Below are 22,950 nucleotides of genomic sequence, written 5' to 3' on the forward strand. Positions count from 1 at the left end.
AACAAAAGTACAAATATAAATTTAATAGAATCTTGGACGGGAAATTTCTTGGAAGAATATACGACCCAGTATAAGACAAAGAGAGCGGCATCTTTAGAGGAGGGTATAACCATATTCCATATACGAACTTTATAAAGATTCAGAGGTGGCGAAAGAAATTAAATGAGCAAGAAAATTAATTGATTGGTTTGCTTTATTTTACTTCGCTTTTTGTGCCACTTTTGGCTAATTTGCGAAGATGTGGATGAGTGATGACATGATGAAGTTGATGAATGGACACTCGCACACTCCAGGCCGGGATTCAAACCCGGGACCACTGGCGTCACGGGAGCCACGGGAGCCGGCTAAATGAGCAAGAAGTCAGCGTTTCCAAGATCTGGTGGAGAAGGAATAATGTTGGAAGACCACTGGTGAGGCGGATAGACTCTGTTGAAAAAGAGTTAAAAGTGCTAGATGTTAGGAGCTGCTGAGATGGAACTCTCCTAAAACAAGAAAATCTAGCTGAAAGTTCTGAAAGGCCAAAGTTAACAGTGGATCATGGCACCAGCCTCCGAAGCAAAGGGTTCTGCGTTTGTTTCTACGTTCATTGAAATTTCATGGAATCACCATAGCGATGAACCAAGATATGCTGAAGAGCGAAGGGCCCATGGGGGTCGGTATTATTGTTATTTTATTCAAGTTTTGTCAATGGCTGTTTCTTGACATCACTCTTTTACAGTACACAGTTCTCAGATCGACACAACTCCCAATATGAATGGAGGACCGCACCTGTCGATCAGCGGATCCCTCGGATCTAGCTGGCAGGACAAAATAGTAGTCTACCAACCTTGTATTCCTGTCCAGATATTATTAGAATAATTAAATCAAGACGACTTAGGTGGGCAGGCCATGTGGAAGGATGGGAGAGGAGAGAATAGTTTGCAGGATTCTTGTTGGGAAACCTGATGGTAAGAGACCTGTAGGAAGGCCAAGACGAAGATGGAGGGATAACGTTGAGTTGGACCTAATGGAAATCGGTAAGGATGGAAAAGATTGGATCTTGCCCAGGATAGGAACACATGGAAGGCTTGTGTTGCTGCAGCCATAAACCTTCGGGTTTAAGAAGGCTGGAGAGTTAGTTTTATCAATAGCTTGACCCCCTCCCTACCCCCAACAAATTTCTGGTAACACCCATGAAAGTTCTTATCGCACATCACAACACTCCATAGTACATTCACAAAGCGATGTACGAAACTGCACATGTAACCTGAGATACGTGTTTTCCCCGAAACGTTCGCCTGGTTATGCTATAATGCTGGAAGTAAAGCTAAACAAGGGCAGGCCACAAAACCACATCTGTTGCCGGAGATGCAGAACGTAGTTACAAATGAGGCAGAGCGAATGGAACATGTGAAGTTGCGTTGTAATTGCCGCGGAGAGGACACAGACAGTTGGTAGCGAGGACGTTGTGATTAAACGCAATCATGGCGCCCCCATAATGGAACGCCGTGTCCGTCTTCTCTCAAAATTGGCCGCTCTTCTTGCCTGTCTCACGGTGGCACTTGTATCGCTGTTGTCTCTACGCTCGAGAACAGATTGTAGACGCCGGACAACGCAAAAACGTCTCCTCAACCCTTACCGAAGATGATTATGGCCTGGCATTGCCGTGATGAGTTCAATCTGGCCAGGCATTATGGACGAGTCTGTGTTAATCGTCGCCAGAGGGGGGGACGAGGGGGGCCTAATGAGGATGTCGTAGCTCTTTTCTGTCTCCCCCCTCCACCTCGTGTTGGAAACAGGAGTCATTAAGATCTCCTGTCGCTTCGTTGACGACGTGAAGGGTAAAGCCGAAATTTCGTCTAATAATTAGAACTTAAAAATAAACTTGCAGGGAAAAAGTTCTGTGTGAAATATGATTAGATGGAGTAAAAAGTGGAAGTAGCGAGAGTGACCATGGCGCAACAGCAAGCGGATTTTTCATTGGGCGACGAGTGGTCATCGCAGCGAGTCCCGTCGCCACTACTTTCTGGCTTTTTTAAAAAGTTTTTAGGTTCACTTTATGCACATATAGGCTAATCGGGACAGGGCCTACAGTTTAAAATGGGATCTGAACTACCACCTTCACCTGGTATCGAACCCGGGTCCCTTTGATTACAATGCGACGACGTTATCACTACGCTATAGAGAGGCCCATTTCCTGACTTTTGATTTGCTTGACTTTATTTCGCTTTTCTGTCACCTTTGGCTAACCGTGAAGATGAGGATGACTGATGATAAAGTGAAATTACTGGCTGTGAGTCCAGACGCCAGAGCCTCATTGGTTCTTCGACATTGTGCCGACCTCCGTGGCAGAGTGGTTAACACCTCCTGCATGACTGTCCGAGGTCATGTGTTTCTGTTTCGACCCAGCATTGTGAGAACAACTGGCGAACTACTTGACAAAGAAGTAGCAGGTTGTGACCTCGAAAGCCAAAAAGGTGTGTAGGGGGGATGTCCTTTTGAGAAGGCACCTAGAAGTCTACGATTTAGTTCAGTTTATTTTGCTTTTCTGCCACTTTTGACTAATCGCGAAGATGAGGATGATATGAAGAAACTGATGAAAGAACACCCATGTTCAGGCCGGGATTCGAACCCGGAACTGCTGGCATCGCAGCGCATTGACGTGGGTTCGATTCCCGGGGTGAGTAATCTAAAGTGGAAATTCTTCCAATGCTCTCCCTGCATAAACCCCAGCTTCTGATCAGTGGGTGCCCCGGGAGTCCCCTCTAAGAGGTAAAGGCGGCCGGAGCGTTGTGATGATAGCATCACCTAAAAAAAAAGGTCGAGATCGTGAATGTGTGGTGCCATAACTCCACATCCCCTCTACGTATCTACATGGCACAGTCCAATAAACACGGGGAAATTTGCCTTTGTCTTTTTTTAAAAAAACAAACTAAATTATTATTTCTTTGAAGTCTCGATAATCCGACACCCTTCTATTGTAATCCAAACCACTCGACACGCGGCGAACCGACCTCCGTGACTCAGTGGTTAGCACAGCACGCTACGACAGGGATCCCGTGGGCCTCCACGACTGCGTAGTGGTAACTTCGTCGCCTTGTAATCAGGGGGGGGGGTCTATTTTTTTTTTGGCATTGTTGTTATACGGTTTTATTGTCCGCCTGCTTGTTATTTCTCTTTCTCCAAGTCCAACTGGAACCAAAAAAATTCAGGTGCTTTCAAGATATCATCAGGTCGTGCTCGGGAAATTATTTAACGCGTTGTATCCTGACGGGTAGTTTGCCTGTTAGTACGTTCTGTATGTTCCACGTAACATGTTTAGTAAAGTACCATTTCAGACTTGGTCGAGGAGAACAAAGTTCGCGAAGAAATGTTACAGTTCGTTGATGGGGATAGAAGGGGATTTTAACAAAGATGAAGTTGCCGTGTACTTCTCGTTTTGTCCTGACACCTCAGCATCTGGGACAGACGGAAGATAGCCAGTGGCGCAACCACAGGGGGGCATTAACCCCTCCCCACCTTGGTCATCGGAAATCAATTCTATGGGGGGTAAGGAGGAAAACATTGAAGTAAAGAAAAGCAAAGCTTACATAATCTAAGAGTAGCAGGACAAAATTATACTCAAGTTGGAATCAGTTTTCATGTATTTCTTTAATTTTTCTTCCAGATGGCCAAGGGCCCTCCAGGAAGAGGGGGGAGGGCACAGAAAGGCAATTGCCATTCTCGATTTCAAATTTTATGCCAATAAAAATACATTTCTTATCCACCCCCCGTAAATTCGTAAAAGTTCATAGCCGTAGCTAGGGGACGGCAAACCATCTAAATTAAAACGTTATAAAAGAGAGAATTCGGCGTCCTATTAAATTAATATTGTTTTTAGTTTACAATAATTTAGATCTAAAAATTTCAAATCGTTTGTCATACCACAGTAAATACTGTCGCTAATGCTTTAGCACCGACCTTTTGGCTTGGTTTACAAGGATAATAACGTCTATGATACTTCTACTATTATCACTACTGCTACTACTACTACTACTAATAATAATAATAATAATAATGCCATTATTATTGTTATTATTATTATTATTGGCACGTTTATCATGGTACTTGCCCCCCTCCCCAAACAAAAATTCATGGTTGCGCCTCTGCTAAAACATGCATGCATATTTCATGTTTTCTTTATTTTCAATATTGCATCCCCTAAATTTTATTCCATACCCCCAGATGATTAATCCTGGCGTCGTCACTAGGGTCTCTGGTTCTATACCCACTGGGTTCGGATCCCACTTTAAACTGTAGGCCCAGTCCCGATTATCCTTCCTGTGCATAAAGTGGAAGTCAGGCGTTCCGGTTTCGAATCCCGGCATGGGTGTTCTTTCCGAGTGTCCCTTCATCAATTTCATCATATCGTCGCGATTAGTAAAAGTGTGCAGAAAATACGAGTAAATCTACTAGTAAATCAGTCAATCGGAGCACGGTTAGAATCTCGCAAAGTCTCGGTCTCGTTTCGGCAATTCTCGTTTCCATCACCGCAACCACGCTCTCCGGGACAAGTAATAATCGGAGGATATACGACTTTGGTAAAACTCGCGAGAGCACTTAAACTTCCCGAACAAGAGGTGTACGGAAAGTAATTATGTGAGCTCTTCCACCAAGAACTTCCCAGAAGCACAAGAAAAGCTGCGGCGAAGAAAGTTGCACCATATAAGGTACACCACTCACTCGGGCCATCCACTCCTTCTAATTAAGAGCGATGAAAATGGACCCGTTAGCGGCCTTTCCACCCGTTCGTTAATTTTCCCGCGCACCGTCTCTCCCGCGCCAATAATTCCAAAGTTTTTCTCCAGGGGGAGGGGAGGAAAGCATAAAAAAAATATGGCGACTATGTGAGCTTCAACTTTTCCCCCCTCCCACCCTCTCGCGCTATATTCTCTCACTCTCTTTTTTTTATTTTCCCCGGTGCCATTTCCGTGGCGACATGGGCCCGCATTACGATGATTAAATCACAGCGACTCTCCTCCCCGGGAATGTAATTCTAGCAATTAACATGTAGAGACAGGTTGAAACTCCTTACAAACTTCCATCTTCCACCCATCCCCCCTCCCAAAATCGAATCTCAGACCTAATTATGGGGAGCCCTCTCCCCTCTCACCCCCCCTCCAACAAAGGTCTGCCTCGTTCTTTCGATTACTGCGTTAAACAAAAATTTCTAGAAGTTTCCGCCAAGATTCTGTCCAATCAGCATGAAGATAAAGTTTCCACTTTCTGTAATTAAGAGTCTTGGTGAACAACAGTTGAGGGGGGAAAACCCACCGTTGGGGAAATTGGGAGTTGGCGGGAACGTCCTCGAATAAAAAATTGCCAGGACCTAAGCTTGCAATTGTTTAATTTAATTTTGAGAATCGTGACGAGCAACAGTTGACGTGAATGGATGGCGTCCAGCTTTGCTGACAAATTTCCCCTAAGATTCCATTATTACAATTGAGAGAGAGAAGGGGGGAGGGGTGTTATATCCGCATTGCGTAACAAATGTTGACTTTCCTTGATGTCCAGATCTGTCTGTAATTTAACCTCCCTTGATGCCTCGATGATTACTTTTTCGTTACTTCTGTTAATAACGCGTTACCGAATGTATGTCTGGGGTAATTGTAACGCCACTTGTGATTCTGGGGGTTACAAATCTCGCCTCGTGCATGTGTGCAACCACACACACATACAGCGAAAATACGCACTAGTAGAAGCAAAAATGTACACTTGACGATATAATTGGGAATGGGATTGGAGTAAAATTATCGGGAAAATATTTTCATGCGAAAATAATTAGTAATCTTTTATGGGCTCTTGGGCTTCGGGCCCACCTGCATTGCACACCCTGCGGGCTTGTTCCTGGCACAGATATTCTTGTTCTACTACTGGAGATCGATGCATAAAACAATGTCCGGAACTCGGATTCCACCACAAGGGTCTCCACGATACACTACTATTTACAAGTAACGTATTACTTCCAATGGTAGGTATGAATTTGTAAACCGACCTTAAAGCGGGTGTCACAATTCATCAACAAAGGCCTTATACTGATCACTGATGGTTTCCATTAACTTCCTGTGCTATTCACTAACAATAGGTCAGCCTCCATGGCAGAGTGATTAGCGTACGAGACCAGCTAACCTAAGGCCGTGTCCGAAAGGTGCAAGACCGTACTTGAAGCGAGCATTCTTCGAGAATAGTCTCGCAGTGCGGTCTTGAAGTCCTGGACTGCAAGTGAAAATCTTTCGAACTGCGCTTCGACTGCAGCGCCAAATACGATCAGTAGATATAACCAAGGTCATATTGGTTGTCCACGTTTTAAACACTTGTTTTTCACCACAGAAATGACATAGTATTTGCAAATGTACTTATACATACATTTCCACACATTAAAAGAACTACAACAAACAATTAGCTGGCTTTTTACCTTCGCGATTTCAAACAAATGAACAACAAGTCCACTTGTCACGTGACCGAGCCTGCAACTTTGGCGTGCTCTGTACTGTGGTCTTGATAGCTTGTGAACTTGACGCTTTCGAACTGTACTAGGTGACGCCACTTTCGGACAGAGCCTAAGTTCCAATCTTGCGAGAGGCATGAATGTTTCCCTGTGTTTGTTCCTTCATTATCATCAGTTCACCACTAATCGACATCGTGGCCATCGTTATTAACCTAGAGAGGTTGAAAAGCCTTGGTAACCAAGAAAGTTCTGTCAGAGTTTCACCCGGCAGCTTCAAGCGCCAAAAAATGAAGTGTAACAGACCTGACAGGTCCAACATAGTCCTCTCAGCATCAATGACCTGTTTCTGACGTTCTGGAAGACCATGGATCCTACTGTGGTAGAACTCTGCAGAAAGTGAACTAAAGATATAATGAAGTGTGGTTTACATCTTGTCTGTGTTTTGAAACTGTCAAATTCTAAGATGGTTGCCCAGTGTATTGAACAAGGTAATCAGGTAGAGCAATGTCTGGGTAATAAGGTGGATGCATCAGTGTTTCCCAACCATGGGGGAGAATGGTGACATGGATGACCTTAGCCATGTGTGGCTTCACACTAACTGCTAAGTTGAGAACACTTTTATGGTTCACAAGTGCTGACACCACATTTTTCACTTTCTTGTGAATACATCCCAGCTGCTGAGAGTAAACATTTGCATTGATTGTCTGGCCATGTGGCGGTAATTTGAAGCACGATACCCTGAGCAGTTCACCAAACGCAGAACATAACCTTTTGATGTAGTGATGGTTTTGTTTCTTTCGTGTGATGTCAACCAATGACGACATTGCCATGGAGTATTGTAAGAACTCATTTCTTATCGCATGCCAGCACTCTGTCCAGAAAGGGATCATTCTCAAGACGTAACAGCAAGGAAACACAAGCATCTGTTCGTGTCACAATCTGAGCTGCAGCCAAATCATGCGAGACTCCTGGACCCATCTTATGCCATTTTCCAAGCTGATGGACGTGTTGTCGAATGGTTTTTACACTGACATTGAATTCTTCTCCCAACTTGTTACATGTTCAGCCATTGATCACCTCAATAGCCGCTTGCAGAGCATCGTTGTATATTGGCTGTTGGTCTTCGAAGGATTACCTCCGTCGTTGAATCTCTTGAACCATTCTTGTGTTGTCTGCTCATTCACCACATCATTGTCAAAAACCTGGCATATTTTCTTCCTTGCTGCTGTCACGTGTGTTTCAAGTTTAAATGCATACATCATACAGGCCCTTCTCATGCTGTTTGGAGTACCTTTACTCCACCTCAACTCTCACTGATGCTCACGTTGAATGTCATCAACCATAACCGGCTGGTTGAAAGTGTATACACCCACCAACAGCTGGCTATCGTTTAATCTGTCTAACCTTGAAACTTGCAGTGTGCGGTGCATGTGACATTCAACAGTCCGAAACCAACATAACTTTTTTGGTTGCCTTTATACATAATTACAAAATTCACATATGAATACCACCCACAGCTCTTGAACCAGAATTGGGAAGTAATGATAATTGTGGAGTAATGCATTACTTCTACATACTTGCATTAGTAGCATGCTGCCAAAATTACAAGAGTAGCACTACTTCATTTCTTTGCTTTGCTTTACTTTACTTGCCTCATGTTGAAAAATTCAAAATGAAGAATTTATTTTTTTCCAGGATGAAACAATGTTTAATACATTGACTGCACAATAGAATTTTTTTTTCCCCTGGAGCCAGTATGTTTTGTTATAAGGATATAATAAAAACGTTGAAAGCTATATGTTTCTGGATGATTAGATGAAAAATTGTTATTTCAATTATTTTCTGTGCGGGAGTCATATGCAACTCACGCAGCGCTAGGAATCAATTATTATGCTGCATGGCATGAGAGTTATAGGGGGGTGCCAATATTTGGCTTAGACCATATTTATGTTTTATTTTTCAAGCATTGTTATTGTTTTTCTGAGTATTGTTATTGTTTTTTTTTTCTGAGCATTGAGTTTTTGTTATTTGTAACATGGCTCTTCTGTGTAGTATTGTATCGATATTGTTCGAGGAGCTGGTCAGCAATAATTCAAGGCCAAATGCACAATCAGTAATACTAAAAACAGTTCATGAGTGAAAATCTTTTTTTGTTTACTTGTCAGATTTAAGTGAAATTTAAAGGCAGAAATAAATATAATAGAAGTTAATGTATAGTCAACGCGCTAGTTACGTTAATGAGCGGCTGGCTTTGAAGTTGCACCAGCCCCAACAATACATTCACCGCACGGTTGACACTCCACGTGGACTAGACAAGCAAAATGACAGCTGCACCCATTGGCTCAAGGACTCCATGTGGAGTAGATGAGCAGAATGACAGCTGCGCCCATTGGCTAAAGGTTGAGTGTGATTGGACGAAATCAACTCGTCCGCTGTTTATCCCCACCCACATTTGTGGCAGCATCTCACTTCAGATCTTACACGTTAACCAAGTAAGCACGTCAACTATACATCTATCCATTTGATCCATGCTTTTTAAATTGTTTGTATTAATTGTAACAATAACAGCATCACTAAATAAGATTTTCACGAATCATCTGCAAAATTTTGTTCACATGGCCACTCTTCACGTAACGTGTATGTTGTAGCATTAGTTTCCGGTGCACCACAAGTCTCAATACAGCTCAGTGGCAGTTAATATGTTGAACTTGTGCACGTAAATTGACATGTTACTTTTGGAAGCAATTTAACAGCAAGTGTAACGAGTTACTCATTTGAATAACTTACCCAACATTGCCCATGATAGTGGCTTTCTTTCATATGTATGTGGGGATTTTGTTGGATCTGTATAGAGAACTCTGATGCAAGAGCCACTCGAGAACCAAAGCACGCCGGCCCACTTTTTACTGAGTGATGCATGGTCATGCATAAAGTCTTGTTGCTACTGTTAACTGATTTCCTAACCAGAACCTGTTACTTCTTTTCAAAGCTCCTCAATTGTTCACACAAATCAAAATTCACGAGGGCTCACACCAACGGTTCAAACCCGAGAACCCCCCCACACGAAATGTGAAGCAACTAACCATTTGGCTACGTATAAACCTTGAACCTGTGAATACAATAAGTATAATTCTTCTCCAGCTCAACACATTACACTCCATTCCAGTAGTTATCTTACATGATGGCCACTCCTTTTATTCAACATTTAAACTCCAACCATGCCACCTCCACATAATATGAACAAACATGGGTGCTGGTTTCATGCAGTTTTTAATATTTGATCAGGTTATGTTTTATGAAAAGAAAAAGTAATGCCAAACAAGACCATAAAAGCACTTGCACTTTCATTTTTCTCCATGATGATATATTGAATTTCTACATTTGTGTGCAATGTCTGCAATAACGAAAACCTCTTCTTTTCTGTGTTCTTTTGTAGGATATTGGAAATAGACAAGTGGGCAGATGGTAGCAACCAATTTGATGTGATTACTTGTCTAAATCTATTAGACAGGTGTGACCAGCCTCTGTCACTATTGCAGGAGTTGAAATTAGCTTTGAAACCAGGAGGTACAATATTAGTTGCTTTGGTTCTTCCATATAACCCGTATGTTGAAATAGGTAAGTTTTTTTAATACAAAAATAAAAATAAAGGAAAGGTTGTTCCCTATCAAACCAACCAGTGATGTCTTGGAGTCCGATCATTTTGGTACATGTGTACCTCGCCTTTAAGTAACAAAATCAACAATTTAATTTACATTTGAGGGAATGGCATCTATCTATATGCATCTGTTCCTGTGCAAAACCTGCTGCACATGCAAAATTAGATGTGTACCCAGAATACCCAATGCCCTCATACTTTAAACAAGTCCATACACTAAAACTGCAGGTCATACTTATCTTATAACAAGGAAAAAGACAGGAAAATGTAATCTTATTGATGAGAAAATTTGTGATGTATTGAGAAATTTCCATTCAACTGCTGTACACGCCATTTTAAAAATGAAATTCAAGTATGATCCCATTGAGATTTCACTTTGAAATTTGTACTGTATGCTTAGAAAACGCGTATAAAAACATTTTGCCAAATGTGAAAATTTTCTGTTCTCTTTGAAACATGTCATCCTGCATATCGAAGAAAGGTTATTTCATAATCTTTAAAGTGACATCAGTTACAAATCCTCAGTTGCTACAGAAGCTGAGAAAATAGCATTTAAATATCCCTCCGTTAGCCACTTTTGCATAATAGTTCACACTGTTATTGATTACACCACCAACAGGTAGACAACAATATTATTATTTTTGTAGTAACACTGTACAGTATCTCCATACATAGTTTTGTACAATGTGTGTTGTCTTATTGCCCTTTTGTACCAGTTTCTACATTGAATCTAATTACATGTATGTATTTTTTACATTTGAATATAGTATTTTATAGTATTAAAGTTGTTGTTTTTTCAACAAGTAGGAGTGCAGGGCCTATTTTTTAAGCCCCATGAACCTTTCTTGGTCACTTTTTCCCATTGTTCAGATGCAATATCTAAATATTGGCAGTTTTGCAAAGTCTAAATATCCTGTATATTATATATAGATTCGTATTGTGTGAAAATATGATTTTTGTAATTAAATGCAGTTACTTTCATATTCTGATTATCTCATGTGATATTATGAATATTTAAGAATAAGACTCTCGCAGAATGATAAGGTATAATTTCAGTGGAATACTTACAAGTACATATTACAAATTATAAATATTTTGAACTGTAAGAGTCGTTCAAATGAAACATAGACAGGGGTCGAGAAACAAGCAATTTGTGTATTGTACATCATGCACTATATCATTATGACAGCATACTGAGAACAGTTCCAGTGAGTCTGGCCACCCCCCATCAATTAGGCAACAGTCCAAACACTCAACACATTTCTGCATGCCCTCTGCAAAGAAGGATGCTGTTTGCTGGCAGAACCAGTCTTCCATAGCATCATGCATCTCTTGATTGGAGGTGAAATACTGTCTAGCTGCCTTAGCTGAGACCATGGATGGAAGTGTGCATGCGCCAACTGAATGTGTTCATTGGCAAAATAGGGGTGACGGCACTTTGGTCAGAAAGCGGGTTCCGTAAAAATCGTCTGCTGTGGAAACAACAATGAAGTTTGAAACGTAGTAACATCGCCGCCAAAATACGTAGAGATGTATACGAATTATGTAAGGGTGCACAATGAAAAAATAGCTATCCGTATACTATATAAGCAAATAGATCATATCAGGAAAGTCTTCATCACGTCACATTAGTAGATAAACTTGTTTGTAAACCAGTAACTTTCTTTTGGATCATTCAATTACTAAATTGATCTCCTTAGTAAATCTTATAATTAGCACAAATGTACACAGCAGTAATCAGGATAGTATTCACTAATAATAGTATTATTTTACATAGTATTATTATAAATATAATAAATAAAATGTAGTAACTGAATGGTTTCTGGCATTGTGTATTATATCGAGGGAGTTTTGTAGAATGTGCAACAGGGACCAAAACGTTACAGTTTTCTTTGTTCCACTTCGAAATGGTTTGTTACGAATTGTAAAAGACATCACAAACACAACAAGCGAACCCATGCAAGCAAAATGGGCGGTGTAGCGAGTGTTCTACCTGCTTCCCCTCTCGCGTTTGGAATCGTACTTTCCAGCTAGTTTCGTTTCCCTTGGCCGGACTGTACCTACCCTTCAGGGCTTTCTTCAATGGACCAGCAGTGCTCCAAGAAACAATGTTCCTGCCTGCCGTTGGGTGAAATGTTGATGGAATATCCCCAGATATAATACTTTTTGTTGGTCTGTTAAGTGCCAGGGTACCCATTGGGCACAAACTTTCCAATAGCCTAGTTCTTTGTGAAAGATGCTATGAATGGACCTGGTGCTAAGGTTGACAGCCGTTGATAGCTCACGTATGGTGATTTTCCCTTACCAGCATGTCCACAGGCAACTCGAACACAGTTCTTTGTTTCAAACATGCATCCTTGTACCCTGCTTGCATTTGATGAAACATTTCTCTCGACACAACACCTTTGCACAGGAATTGCTTCACGGCACATTGTGCCCGCTTAGATGTATCCTTTAACACCAATAGCGAGAATGTCCTCCTCTATTCAACAGATTTTTTGCACAGACTGACAACGTTCTGTGCTGTTACCACATAAACTAATGCATGCAGTGTTGCTACCATCCAGCTACTCCATCAGACTCGCAATTTTGACAACTCTGTCTATGTATCACTTGAATGACACTTAAACTGTATATACACAATCAAATAAGTCATGAAAAAGTCGTTGAATTGAACGCTAAAATCGACAATTGAAATAAATACGGAGAAAACTAGTACTCACTTTATCCGCGAAACTGTTTTTTCTTCTTCATTCTATTAATTTCAGTGGAGGATGGTGGGCCGCTGCCACCATCCGTTGGAACTTGCTGTACTGTTGCTTGGCCCAATTATGGAGACAATTGAAAGTCGTTGAACAGCATTCCTATTGGAAGTCTTGAATGGTCGGATATTGCACATGTACACGATGAAAGAAAAATTGGATAAGTTCACATTTTATGAAAACGTGGCAGTGTGTATGCCACGAAAAGAAATAATTAGACTAGCAATTAACCGAAACAAAGATAATAATTGACTTTCCAAAGGAAGATGTAGGGCATATTAGAAACTCTAAGGAAGTGTGATGTTCATGTACTTTCTCGGTATTAATAGTCTAAATGTAATCTGAGACATGAGAAAAACAATGTGAACACAACAAAATAATCTTATAAAAATCTCATTTCCACAGATATACAGATAGTTGTTTTTCATTGTTTGTTTATCTCATTTTCAATTTAAGGTCAACACAACAACAGCTGAAGAAATATAAACCATTTTTTGTTGTATAATTATGACTAAATAAATACAGACAAACACGTGTTGTGTTTACACTTTCTGCATTTCTTTCTTTTCACCACAGAATTGAAATAAATAGCATTCTGTACCTCGATGCTTATTTCCGCAATAGCATGTGTTCTGATTGGTCGACAGTCAGGTTTGGATGGTGTTATTTAAAACCGTTCCTAATTAGAAATTCTTGGACCTAACCTTGCATCCAATGAGATAAATGACATGGTCTCTGATGTCATTTCCTTTTAGGTGTTCAATTCAACGACTTGTTCACGAGTCATTTGATCGTGTACAAACAGCTTTATACGTTGTCACTGTATTCAAGCATTGGTATCAGTGGGAATTAGTAATTAATCATGTCAGCATTGGTAAGAGAATTGATTAAAGTGGTTTCAGCTCAGCGTTAATTTTTGTAGGTTTTTAAATTTTTAATCCCTTTATGTAAACATCACTAGTATGCTTTAAAGCAGACGTCTCCAAATTCCCCGAGCCATTGAGCTTCCCACATTTGAAAATATATGGCAAGCTTCCAAGGGTGGATCGAATTTGTTATGGTCATTTCTTGGTTTATAAAAACCTTACGATGTACGAGGTGCATTCAAGTTATAACACCTCCGATTTTTTTCCTCACTAACTAATCACACGAAAACTATAAAACTTGTGTCACTTCTCGACATAATCTCCCTGCAGCCGTACACATTTTTCACAACGTTGATGCCATGATTTCATGGCCGCTGCGAACGCTTCTTTAGGAGTCTTTTGTGACCACTGGAAAATCGCTGATGCAATAGCGGCACGGCTAGTGAATGTGCGACCATGGAGAGCGTCTTTCATCGTTGGAAACAGCCAAAAGTCGCTATGAGCGAGGTCAGGTGAGTAGGTAGCATGAGAAATCACTTCAAAGTTGTTTTCATGAAGAAACTGCTGTGTCACGTTCGCCTGATGCGCTGGTGCGTTGTCTTTGCGAGAGAACACATGTGTAGCCTTTTCCAGCCATTTTTCACGCAATGCTGGAAGGAGCTTCGTCTTCAACACATCTTCGTAGGATGCAACTGTCACCGTAGTGCCCTTTGGAACGCAATGAGTAAGGATTACTCCATCGCTGTCCCAGAACATGGTCACCATCATTTTTTCAGCACTGACGCTTACCCGAAATGTTTTGGTGACGGTGAATCTGTGTGCTTCCATTGAGCAGACTGACGCTTCGTTTCAGGATTCAAAAATGGCATCCATGTCTCATCCATTGTCAGAATCGATGAAAAGAAAGTTCCATTCATGCCGTCATCACACGTCAACATTGCCTGGCAACATGCCACGCATGCAGCCTTGTGGTCATCCGTCAGCATTCGTGGCACCCACCTGGAGGACACTTTTAGCATTTTCAGGTCTTCATGCAGGATTGTGTGCACAGATCCCACAGAAATGCCAACTTTGGAGGCAGTGTGGTCCACACTCATTCGGCGATCCTCCTAAACAACTTTCTCCACTCGCTCAACCATGTCGTCAGACCGGCTTGTGCAAGGCCGAGATTGTATTGGTTTGTTGTCACACGGCGTTCTGCCTTCTTTGAACTGTCACACCCACGAACACATGGCGATGAATTTCAATCGGTGTCACACCACGCAAATGGAGAAAACGAATGATTACACGCTGCTCTTGTAATGAAAACGTCGCCATTTTAAGTATCCAAAACAGTCCTCATTCTGGCTGCTGCCACTAGAGTTCTATGTGTCGTACAGTGCTGCCATCTCTGTCACGCATGGACAACGAGTGCCCGCGTATTGTACAACAAACCGCATGTTTCTATCTGCTTCCAGTCCTGAAAATAAAAAAAAAGTGCTATAACTTGAATGCACCTCGTATAATCAAATTATTATTTTTAATTTCTTGGCTCATTTCTTAAAAGAGACTTTATAAAAATAAATAACCCATGGCACAACAGTCTGTGAAAGCCAGGGCCTATCTACCAACTGCTGGCCTCACTCCGACCACTTACCCATTATGGTTCAGCATGATGAACTCCCAACATTGTTGTAGGTTTCCATGACCGGGTTACGCTACTCATTCGTAGCTTCCCAATTTCCTCACAATGGTGAGTGGCTATTGTTCCCATACACAGACCGAAATCTCTGAGAAAAGTTGTTACGCTTTCTCCCAGGAAACTCGAACTTGTTCATGTCCGATATCCCAGTAGGGGCTCGTGCCTAAAATAACAGGTGAAGAAGTACATTTATAGACAAGTCATTTACTGGGTTCATTGTACAAACCACAGCTCAACACATGAACACAGCACACAATAGGAAACGTGAAACACACACGTGGAACAAGATCTCGCGAGTACGCATTGATTTTACCCCAACCACTGGATGCAATGTTTTCTGTTGACGAGAGAACTGCTGCATCTACAAGGCGACACCCGTTCAAGGCCAACGCTAGGTGACGTCACCGTTGCCATGACAACCGGCTAAAGTCTTCCGCAACCTGGCAGCGTCTGCCTTTGGTTTCTTTATGCTACGACGAACTCTTCACGTGCATAGCGCCGAGCGGCGTATTATTTGAATATTATCGTGTGCGTTCTGCCGGGAAATAGTTTAATTTAACAAACAAATGGAAAATGTCAATATTAATTTGAAAATTACTAGGGACGTTCAATATATAAGTTTCCCTGTGCTATAAAATATTGTATAAAGCAATGCCATTAAAGAGAAGCACATGGTTGACAAGCACCATCCTTCGTCTACAAGGAACAACAATCGATTCGTTATCAGACGTGAAGGTGCATGCACTCAAGGGCGAAAAGTAAATGCTTGTTCGGAAAACACGGGCTCGCGTCATAAGGAGTTACGAAGCATGGATGCTAAGGGTGTTCTGCTGATGGACTTTTTGGAACGAGGAAGAACAATTAATGCTGACCGTTATTGTCAAACATTGGATAAACTAAAAAACGCAAATTGACATAAGTGACCAGGTCTCCTGTCAGCTGGTGTCATTCTTCTTGACGATAACGCTCTCCCCCACTCAGCAGTGCAAACACAACACAAAATTGAAGAATTGAGGTGGGAACGGCTGCCCCACCCTCGATACAGCCCCGATTTAGCGCCGTGTGATTTCCATCTTTTTTCCCGTGTTAAAGTCTGAATTGCAAGGTTACCGTTTCGAAACAGATGAAGAAGTGAAGCGTAATGTGAGAATAGTGCTCAATGGCTAGAGCACTGATTTTCTTGCAAAGGGTATGGACAAATTGGTGCAACGCTGGGATAAATGCCTGAATCTGTATGGGGGTTATGTGGAGAAGTGAGGAAGGATCCTCCTACACATGTATGTATAGTTTTCTAATGTATCTTAAAAATAAATTTTTTTTACAGCATACGGAAACTTATATATTGAACGACCCACGTAGGTGAAAACATCTGCACTTGTTGCACTTGGCCAGCCGCCACTGCCGTAGCCAGAGCCCAAATAACACTTTCGACCGCACAGTCATGGTCCTGAACTTTGTTTAAAACATGTAAATACTTTTCTTACTAAACACAGCAAAAATCAGAAATCTTGCCATCTAATAGCTGCAACTTATCATGTTAATGAACACCATTATTGTATCAATTTTATACCACACACAAGACATATTACTTTAAAAAAAAAACAAAAAAAACTACAATTCGTGGAAAGAATATATGCACTATGAATCCACAGCGGGTCTACAAGTACAAAGAGAAAGTTTTTCAGGACTTAGCAGAATGAAGGTGGGTGTGCAATCAGCACAAACACGAGATTTTTGCCAAGAGTTTCGCTCAAGCCTATCTACAGTGTATTCTAGTGAAACCCCTTGCAAGCTGCTGGAAATGACCCTTCAAGCTACCAGCATTTCAACGGTTTGGCGATCCCTGCTTTAAAGACTTCAAATTTGCAAAGCACTTGGAATTTTTTAAGCGAAGAGCATCACATTGGATCTAATAATTCTGTTTTGCTTCTACTTATTGTTGAAGGGTCTCTTATCATTTGTTCACATTTGTTATTATATGATAACTCTTTTCTGATATAATTCATGTAAAACAATGACATCAATATTTATAGGTCGCCTTGATCACAAACCTACAGAGTGGCTGTCAATTCATGGGTCCACGTTTGAAGATCAAGTCTCAAGCACCATCAAGAATGTGCTGGAACCAGCCGGCTTCAGTGTGATACGGTGGTCGAGAGTGCCATATCTTTGCGAAGGGGACTTGCACCAATCATTCTACTGGCTCGATGATGCCATATTTGTGCTCAAAGTGTCTGAAAGTTGACCATAGCAGTAACAATAGTTTTATATTGCTCTTTGAAAGAGGTTTACACATTTTTGTACTTATTGTATAAGACCAAGGTTTTCATAATAGGCTTGATTTCACTGCCTGTAACAATCAATGTTACATTAACTAAGAGACTATTAAAAAATAATAACAAGACATTTTAACTATTATTTGTGATTTTTGAAAATGATTGAATTTTCAGTTTTTGCTTTGTATAGTTAAACATTTAATTTTATTAGATATGTGGGTTCTATGAAATTATTAAGGTGGTTGTTGTTTTGTTACTAATTTTCTTTTATAAATGTCCATTAATAATAAACTTCAGGTAACATGAGTAAAATGTTTTTCCATGCAAGAATATTTTACTAGAATAAAGATATACAAAACAACTATAGAAATATGATTACCTGGACATTATTATTATTTAAGTCTATAGCAAATCTCTCCAAAAGAAAAAAATACCAAGAAAAGTACTAATAAATATTTTTTTAAAAAAATACAAAATATATGTGTGTGTGAGTATGTGTAATATCTCAGGAATTATAGGAACCAGAAATATAAAATGTATGCATCAGCTATAGGTCTTTTCTACCTTTCCTACTGTTATGGCAGCTGGTCCTCATGCTGGCAAGGGAAGTGGGGAGTGGGGAATATGCAGCAGACCAACCAGACAACAGCGGTGGCGCCGAGAGTTACAACACGGCGGGAGGAAGTGTTATGTGAACCTTGTTCTACAGGCTGCTGCATTTCTTATCACGCTGGATTGGTAGCTTCTCCACTTCCCTTGCCAGCATTAGGATCGGCCACTGTAAGAGTAGAATAGACCTATAATTGCACTGCCATTTTGATTAAAACATTATTAATTAATATCATAAAACAATAGAGACCAGCAGGCCTCTTGCTGACGATGGATGCAGTAGTCCTGAATTGTGTAACCCAATTCAATATTGTTTGGTGTGTCGGAACCTTTTCATTCTTTCCAATGTCAAAATGTCATCGAAAAACATGCTGCTTTACAGTAGCAGAGTCTTGTTTCTAATGAACGTTCCACAACAAACCCTCGTAGCTTTTCTGACCAACTCTGCATGATGACTGAAGACTTTAAACCACTCAACTCGGTGATGTGTGTTTCACCAGGCTACCTACAAACAGTATGGTGCCAAATTTAAATCGTCTACTTGTTTCTGACCCACCCTGTATAGGAAATTAAAGGAAAAGCTATGCACTATGCAAAATTTGGAATTATTAATAACAACATTAGTTTCATGGTTTTTAAATAACATAACTAGTGTTAAAGATACAAATCATCTCTTCTATTAATTTTAAATTTGCAAGTTTTCAACACTGGTGCATTTCTTATTTATCTGCCTATTTTCCACAAGTGAGAGCTTCTTGCATTTCGAGGAAGGTTGGTTTGACACTTCAACACCATTCAATACAGTGCAAGTTGAATGTAATTAATATACATTCCTCACAAAAAGTTTGGAATATTGTTATATTAGGCATCAGGTGATAGGCACAGCCTTGGAATGCAACAACACATGGTATCTGTCTGTCTGCTGGACGTTCTTCTGTTTTCGCCGAACATATGCCTCCGTGCCTATTACCTGTTGCCTAATATAACAATATTCCAAACTTGCTGTGCCTAATATAACAAAGCTCCAAACTTTTTAAAACTTATTTTAAAAGTTTTATGTCACACCCATCACAAAAAAATATGTATTTGGTCTAGGAATTAATTCGTGCGGTTGTTACGCACACATTGAAGCTGTAGTTCAAACACAAATAATACATAAATACCTTAAGAAAAATATTGTCCATCGCGAGCCACCACTTTCGCCCATCTGTCAGGCAAGTTACGGATTCCGTGGTGAAAGAAGTGCTCATCCTTTGAAGCAATTCAGTCAGAGACCCATTTTTCGATATGTCCAATCAAATCATTATTCATGCCATCGAACAAGTAGTAGTCCGAAGGAGCAACGTCTGGTGAATACGGCGGGTGGGGTAAAACTTACCATCTGACATTTTCTAAATAGGTTTTGACTGGTTTTGCAACATGTGGGCGAGCGTTATCATGTTGAAAAATAAGTTTATCATGTCTGTTCTCCCATTCTGGTCGTTTCCTGACCAGAGCTTGCTTCAAACGCATTAATTGTCGTCGATAACGTTCTCCATTAATAGTTTCACCTGGTTGCAGAAGCTCATAGTACACCACACCTTTCATATCCCACCATATGCACAGCATAACCTTTGCACAGTGAATATCTCGTTTCAGTTGTGATGGACCTGGTTCACCTGGCTTCACCCAGGCCTTTTTTCGTTTCGGGTTCTCGTAATGGATCCACTTCTCATCGCCAGTAACAATGCGATGCAAAAACCCCTTTCTTTTCTGTCTTTGAAGCAGCAATTCGCAAATGGTTTTTCGTCTTTCAACGTCTCTGTCTTTCAATTCATGTGGAACCCAATGTGACATCTTTTGAATCATTCCCATGGCTTTGAGGTGTTTGGAAACTGTTGTTTGATCAACGCCTAATGCTTCTGCAAGTTCTTCCTGCGTTTGACACGAATCCTGATCGAGCAATGCTCTCAATTCTTCGTCTTCAAATTTTTTTGGCTGTCCAGGTCGCTTTTGGTCTTCCAGGCCGAAATCACCACTTCTAAACCGTGCAAACCACTTCTGACACGTTCGCTCAGCTAGCGCATGGTCACCATACACTTCCACCAAAATACCATGCCTTTCGGTAGCATTTTTCTGCATGTTAAAGTAATGAAGCAGAACACCCCGCAAAAACACTTTATCTGGCACGAACTGCACCATGTTCAGTTGACTACAAAATGCTGTTGTTGACGTGTCAATCAACTACCCTATACTACGAACGATGCACGCTGACAGGAGTTTTCAACGCATGTGTGGATACACGGAACTGTGGGACGATACGGTCGTTACGCCATCTCTTGTCCAGGCGCACGAATTAATTCCTAGACCAAATATATTTTTTCATAGTGACAATATGCTTCGTTGTATAAAAGGGAAGCTTTGTGAAAGTAACATGTGAACATGGATCCAAAAGATCATTCAGGAATTGATGTATTATGTGGAGTAAACTTGCTGTGACGGGTATGACATCTGCCAGGAAAATTTTTTACTTTCTTGCTTTGCATATTTTCACTAATCGATTGATTTTTTTTCTTTTATTGTTTACATGTTTCTGCTACGTTTGGCTAATTGTGAAGATGAGGATGAGGATTGTACTGGCTGAGAGTCCAGATGCTCGCTAGTTGGCTTAATGCAGTCCAGGGTATTTTATGTGGAAGAGAGGTTGACACATGGCAATCAAAATAATGGCCCTACAGTCTAAGGTGCCAGACTTTCGACTCCGGCTACAGGATGCACGCAGGTTCGAGTCTCCTGGGAAAAGTGAAACAACTTTTCTCCTGAGATTTCAGCCTGTGTATGGAACCAGCCCACCATCGTGAGGCAATTGAGGAGCAAGGAATGAGTAGCGCAATTTGGTCATGGAAACATAACAATGACTTGGGTTTCGTCGTGCTTACCACACATCACCCTGTAACTGCTTGATCACCCACCTCAGGTGAGGCCGGCAGTCAGTACGTAGGCCCGGGCCCTCATAGGCTTCTTTACCACAGGTTATATTATTATTTATTAGATGCAAACTGTAGCGAATCAGCAGTGGAAGAATTTATGTTGAGATTTCCTGTTGGTGTCACTCCCAGTGCAAGAACTACAGTAAAAGAATCAAGCTATCAGCAAGTATTTGTAACTATGCAAGAGATTGGCATGGACAAAAGAGAACTCGCACTGAAATATATGCACCCAAGTATCACTGGGTTTGCAGAGTGGCCACTCTAAGACAATGATAAAATTCAAGTATAATTCCCAGTTTTCAAGGAGAACTTCCCAAAAATTCAAGGGTACAAGCAGATATTTTCTCCATTCTCCCAAAAATTCAAGGGTACAAGCAGATATTTTCTCTATTCCCCCAAAAATTCAAGGGTACAAGCAGATATTTTCTCTATTCCCCCAAAAATTCAAGGGTACAAGCAGATATTTTCTCTATTCCCCCAAAAATTCAAGGGTACAAGCAGATATTTTCTCTAATCCCCCAAAAATTCAAGTGTACAAGCAGATATTTTCTCTATTCCCCAAAAATTCAAGTGTACAAGCAGATATTTTCTCTATTCCCCCCAAAATTCAAGTGTACAAGCAGATATTTTCTCTATTCCCCAAAAATTCAAGGGTACAAGCAGATATTTTCTCCATTCCCCCCAAAATTCAAGTGTACAAGCAGATATTTTCTCTATTCCCCAAAAATTCAAGTGTACAAGCAGATATTTTCTCTATTCCCCCAAAAATTCAAGTGTACAAGCAGATATTTTCTCTATTCCCCCAAGAATTCAAGGGTACAAGCAGATATTATCTCTATTCCCCCAAAAATGCAAGTGTACAAGCAGATATTTTCTCTATTCCCCCAAAATTCAAGTGTACAAGCAGATATTTTCTCTATTCCCCCAAGAATTCAAGGGTACAAGCAGATATTTTCTCTATTTTCCCAAAAATTCAAGTGTACAAGCAGATATTTTCTCTATTCCCCCAAAAATTCAAGTGTACAAGCAGATATTTTCTCTATTCCCCCAAAAATTCAAGGGTACAAGCATATGTTTTCTCCATTCTCCCAAAAATTCAAGTGTACAAGCAGATGTTTTCTCCATTCCCCCAAAAATTCAAGGGTACAAGCAGATATTTTCTCCATTCTCCCAAAAATTCAAGTGTACAAGCAGATATTTTCTCTTTTCCCTCAAAAATTCAAGGGTACAAGCAGATATTTTCTCTATTCCCCCAAAAATTCAAGTGTACAAGCAGATATTTTCTCTTCCCCCAAAAATTCAAGGGTACAAGCAGATATTTTCTCCATTCTCCCAAAAATTCAAGGGTACAATCAGATATTTTCTCTCTTCCCCCCCAAAATTCAAGGGTACAAGCAGATATTTTCTCTATTTCCCCAAAAATTCAAGGGTACAAGCAGATATTTTCTCTATTCCCCCAAAAATTCAAGTGTACAAGCAGATATTTTCTCTATTCCCCCAAAAATTCAAGGGTACAAGCATATGTTTTCTCTATTCCCCCAAAAATTCAAGGGTACAAGCAGATATTTTCTCCATTCTCCCAAAAATTCACGGGTACAAGCAGATATTTTCTCTATTCCCCCAAATATTCAAGTGTACAAGCAGATATTTTCTCTATTCCCCA

The 22,950-nt window shown here is 40.6% G+C and overlaps 1 protein-coding gene across 2 annotated transcripts in view; it reads left to right on the plus strand.

Moving 5' to 3' along the window:
- Window positions 1-18,064, plus strand: part of LOC146004666 (protein-L-histidine N-pros-methyltransferase) — a 298,307-nt gene extending 280,243 nt beyond the window's left edge. The window contains exons 4-5 of one of the 2 annotated variants that reach the window (XM_083143578.1): window positions 9,903-10,084; window positions 17,467-18,062. In XM_083143578.1, coding sequence (XP_082999704.1) covers window positions 9,903-10,084; window positions 17,467-17,678 — 394 coding nt within the window. In that variant the 3' untranslated portion in view covers window positions 17,679-18,062. Of the gene's footprint in view, window positions 1-9,902; window positions 10,085-17,466 lie in introns of both variants that reach the window. The other variant, XM_083143579.1, reaches the window with a different exon arrangement.
- Window positions 18,065-22,950: the final 4,886 nt, after the last annotated feature.

The sequence above is a fragment of the Lepisma saccharinum genome, chromosome 22 (genome assembly GCF_977018435.1).
Source record: "Lepisma saccharinum chromosome 22, izLepSacc3.1, whole genome shotgun sequence".
NCBI lineage: Eukaryota > Metazoa > Arthropoda > Insecta > Zygentoma > Lepismatidae > Lepisma > Lepisma saccharinum.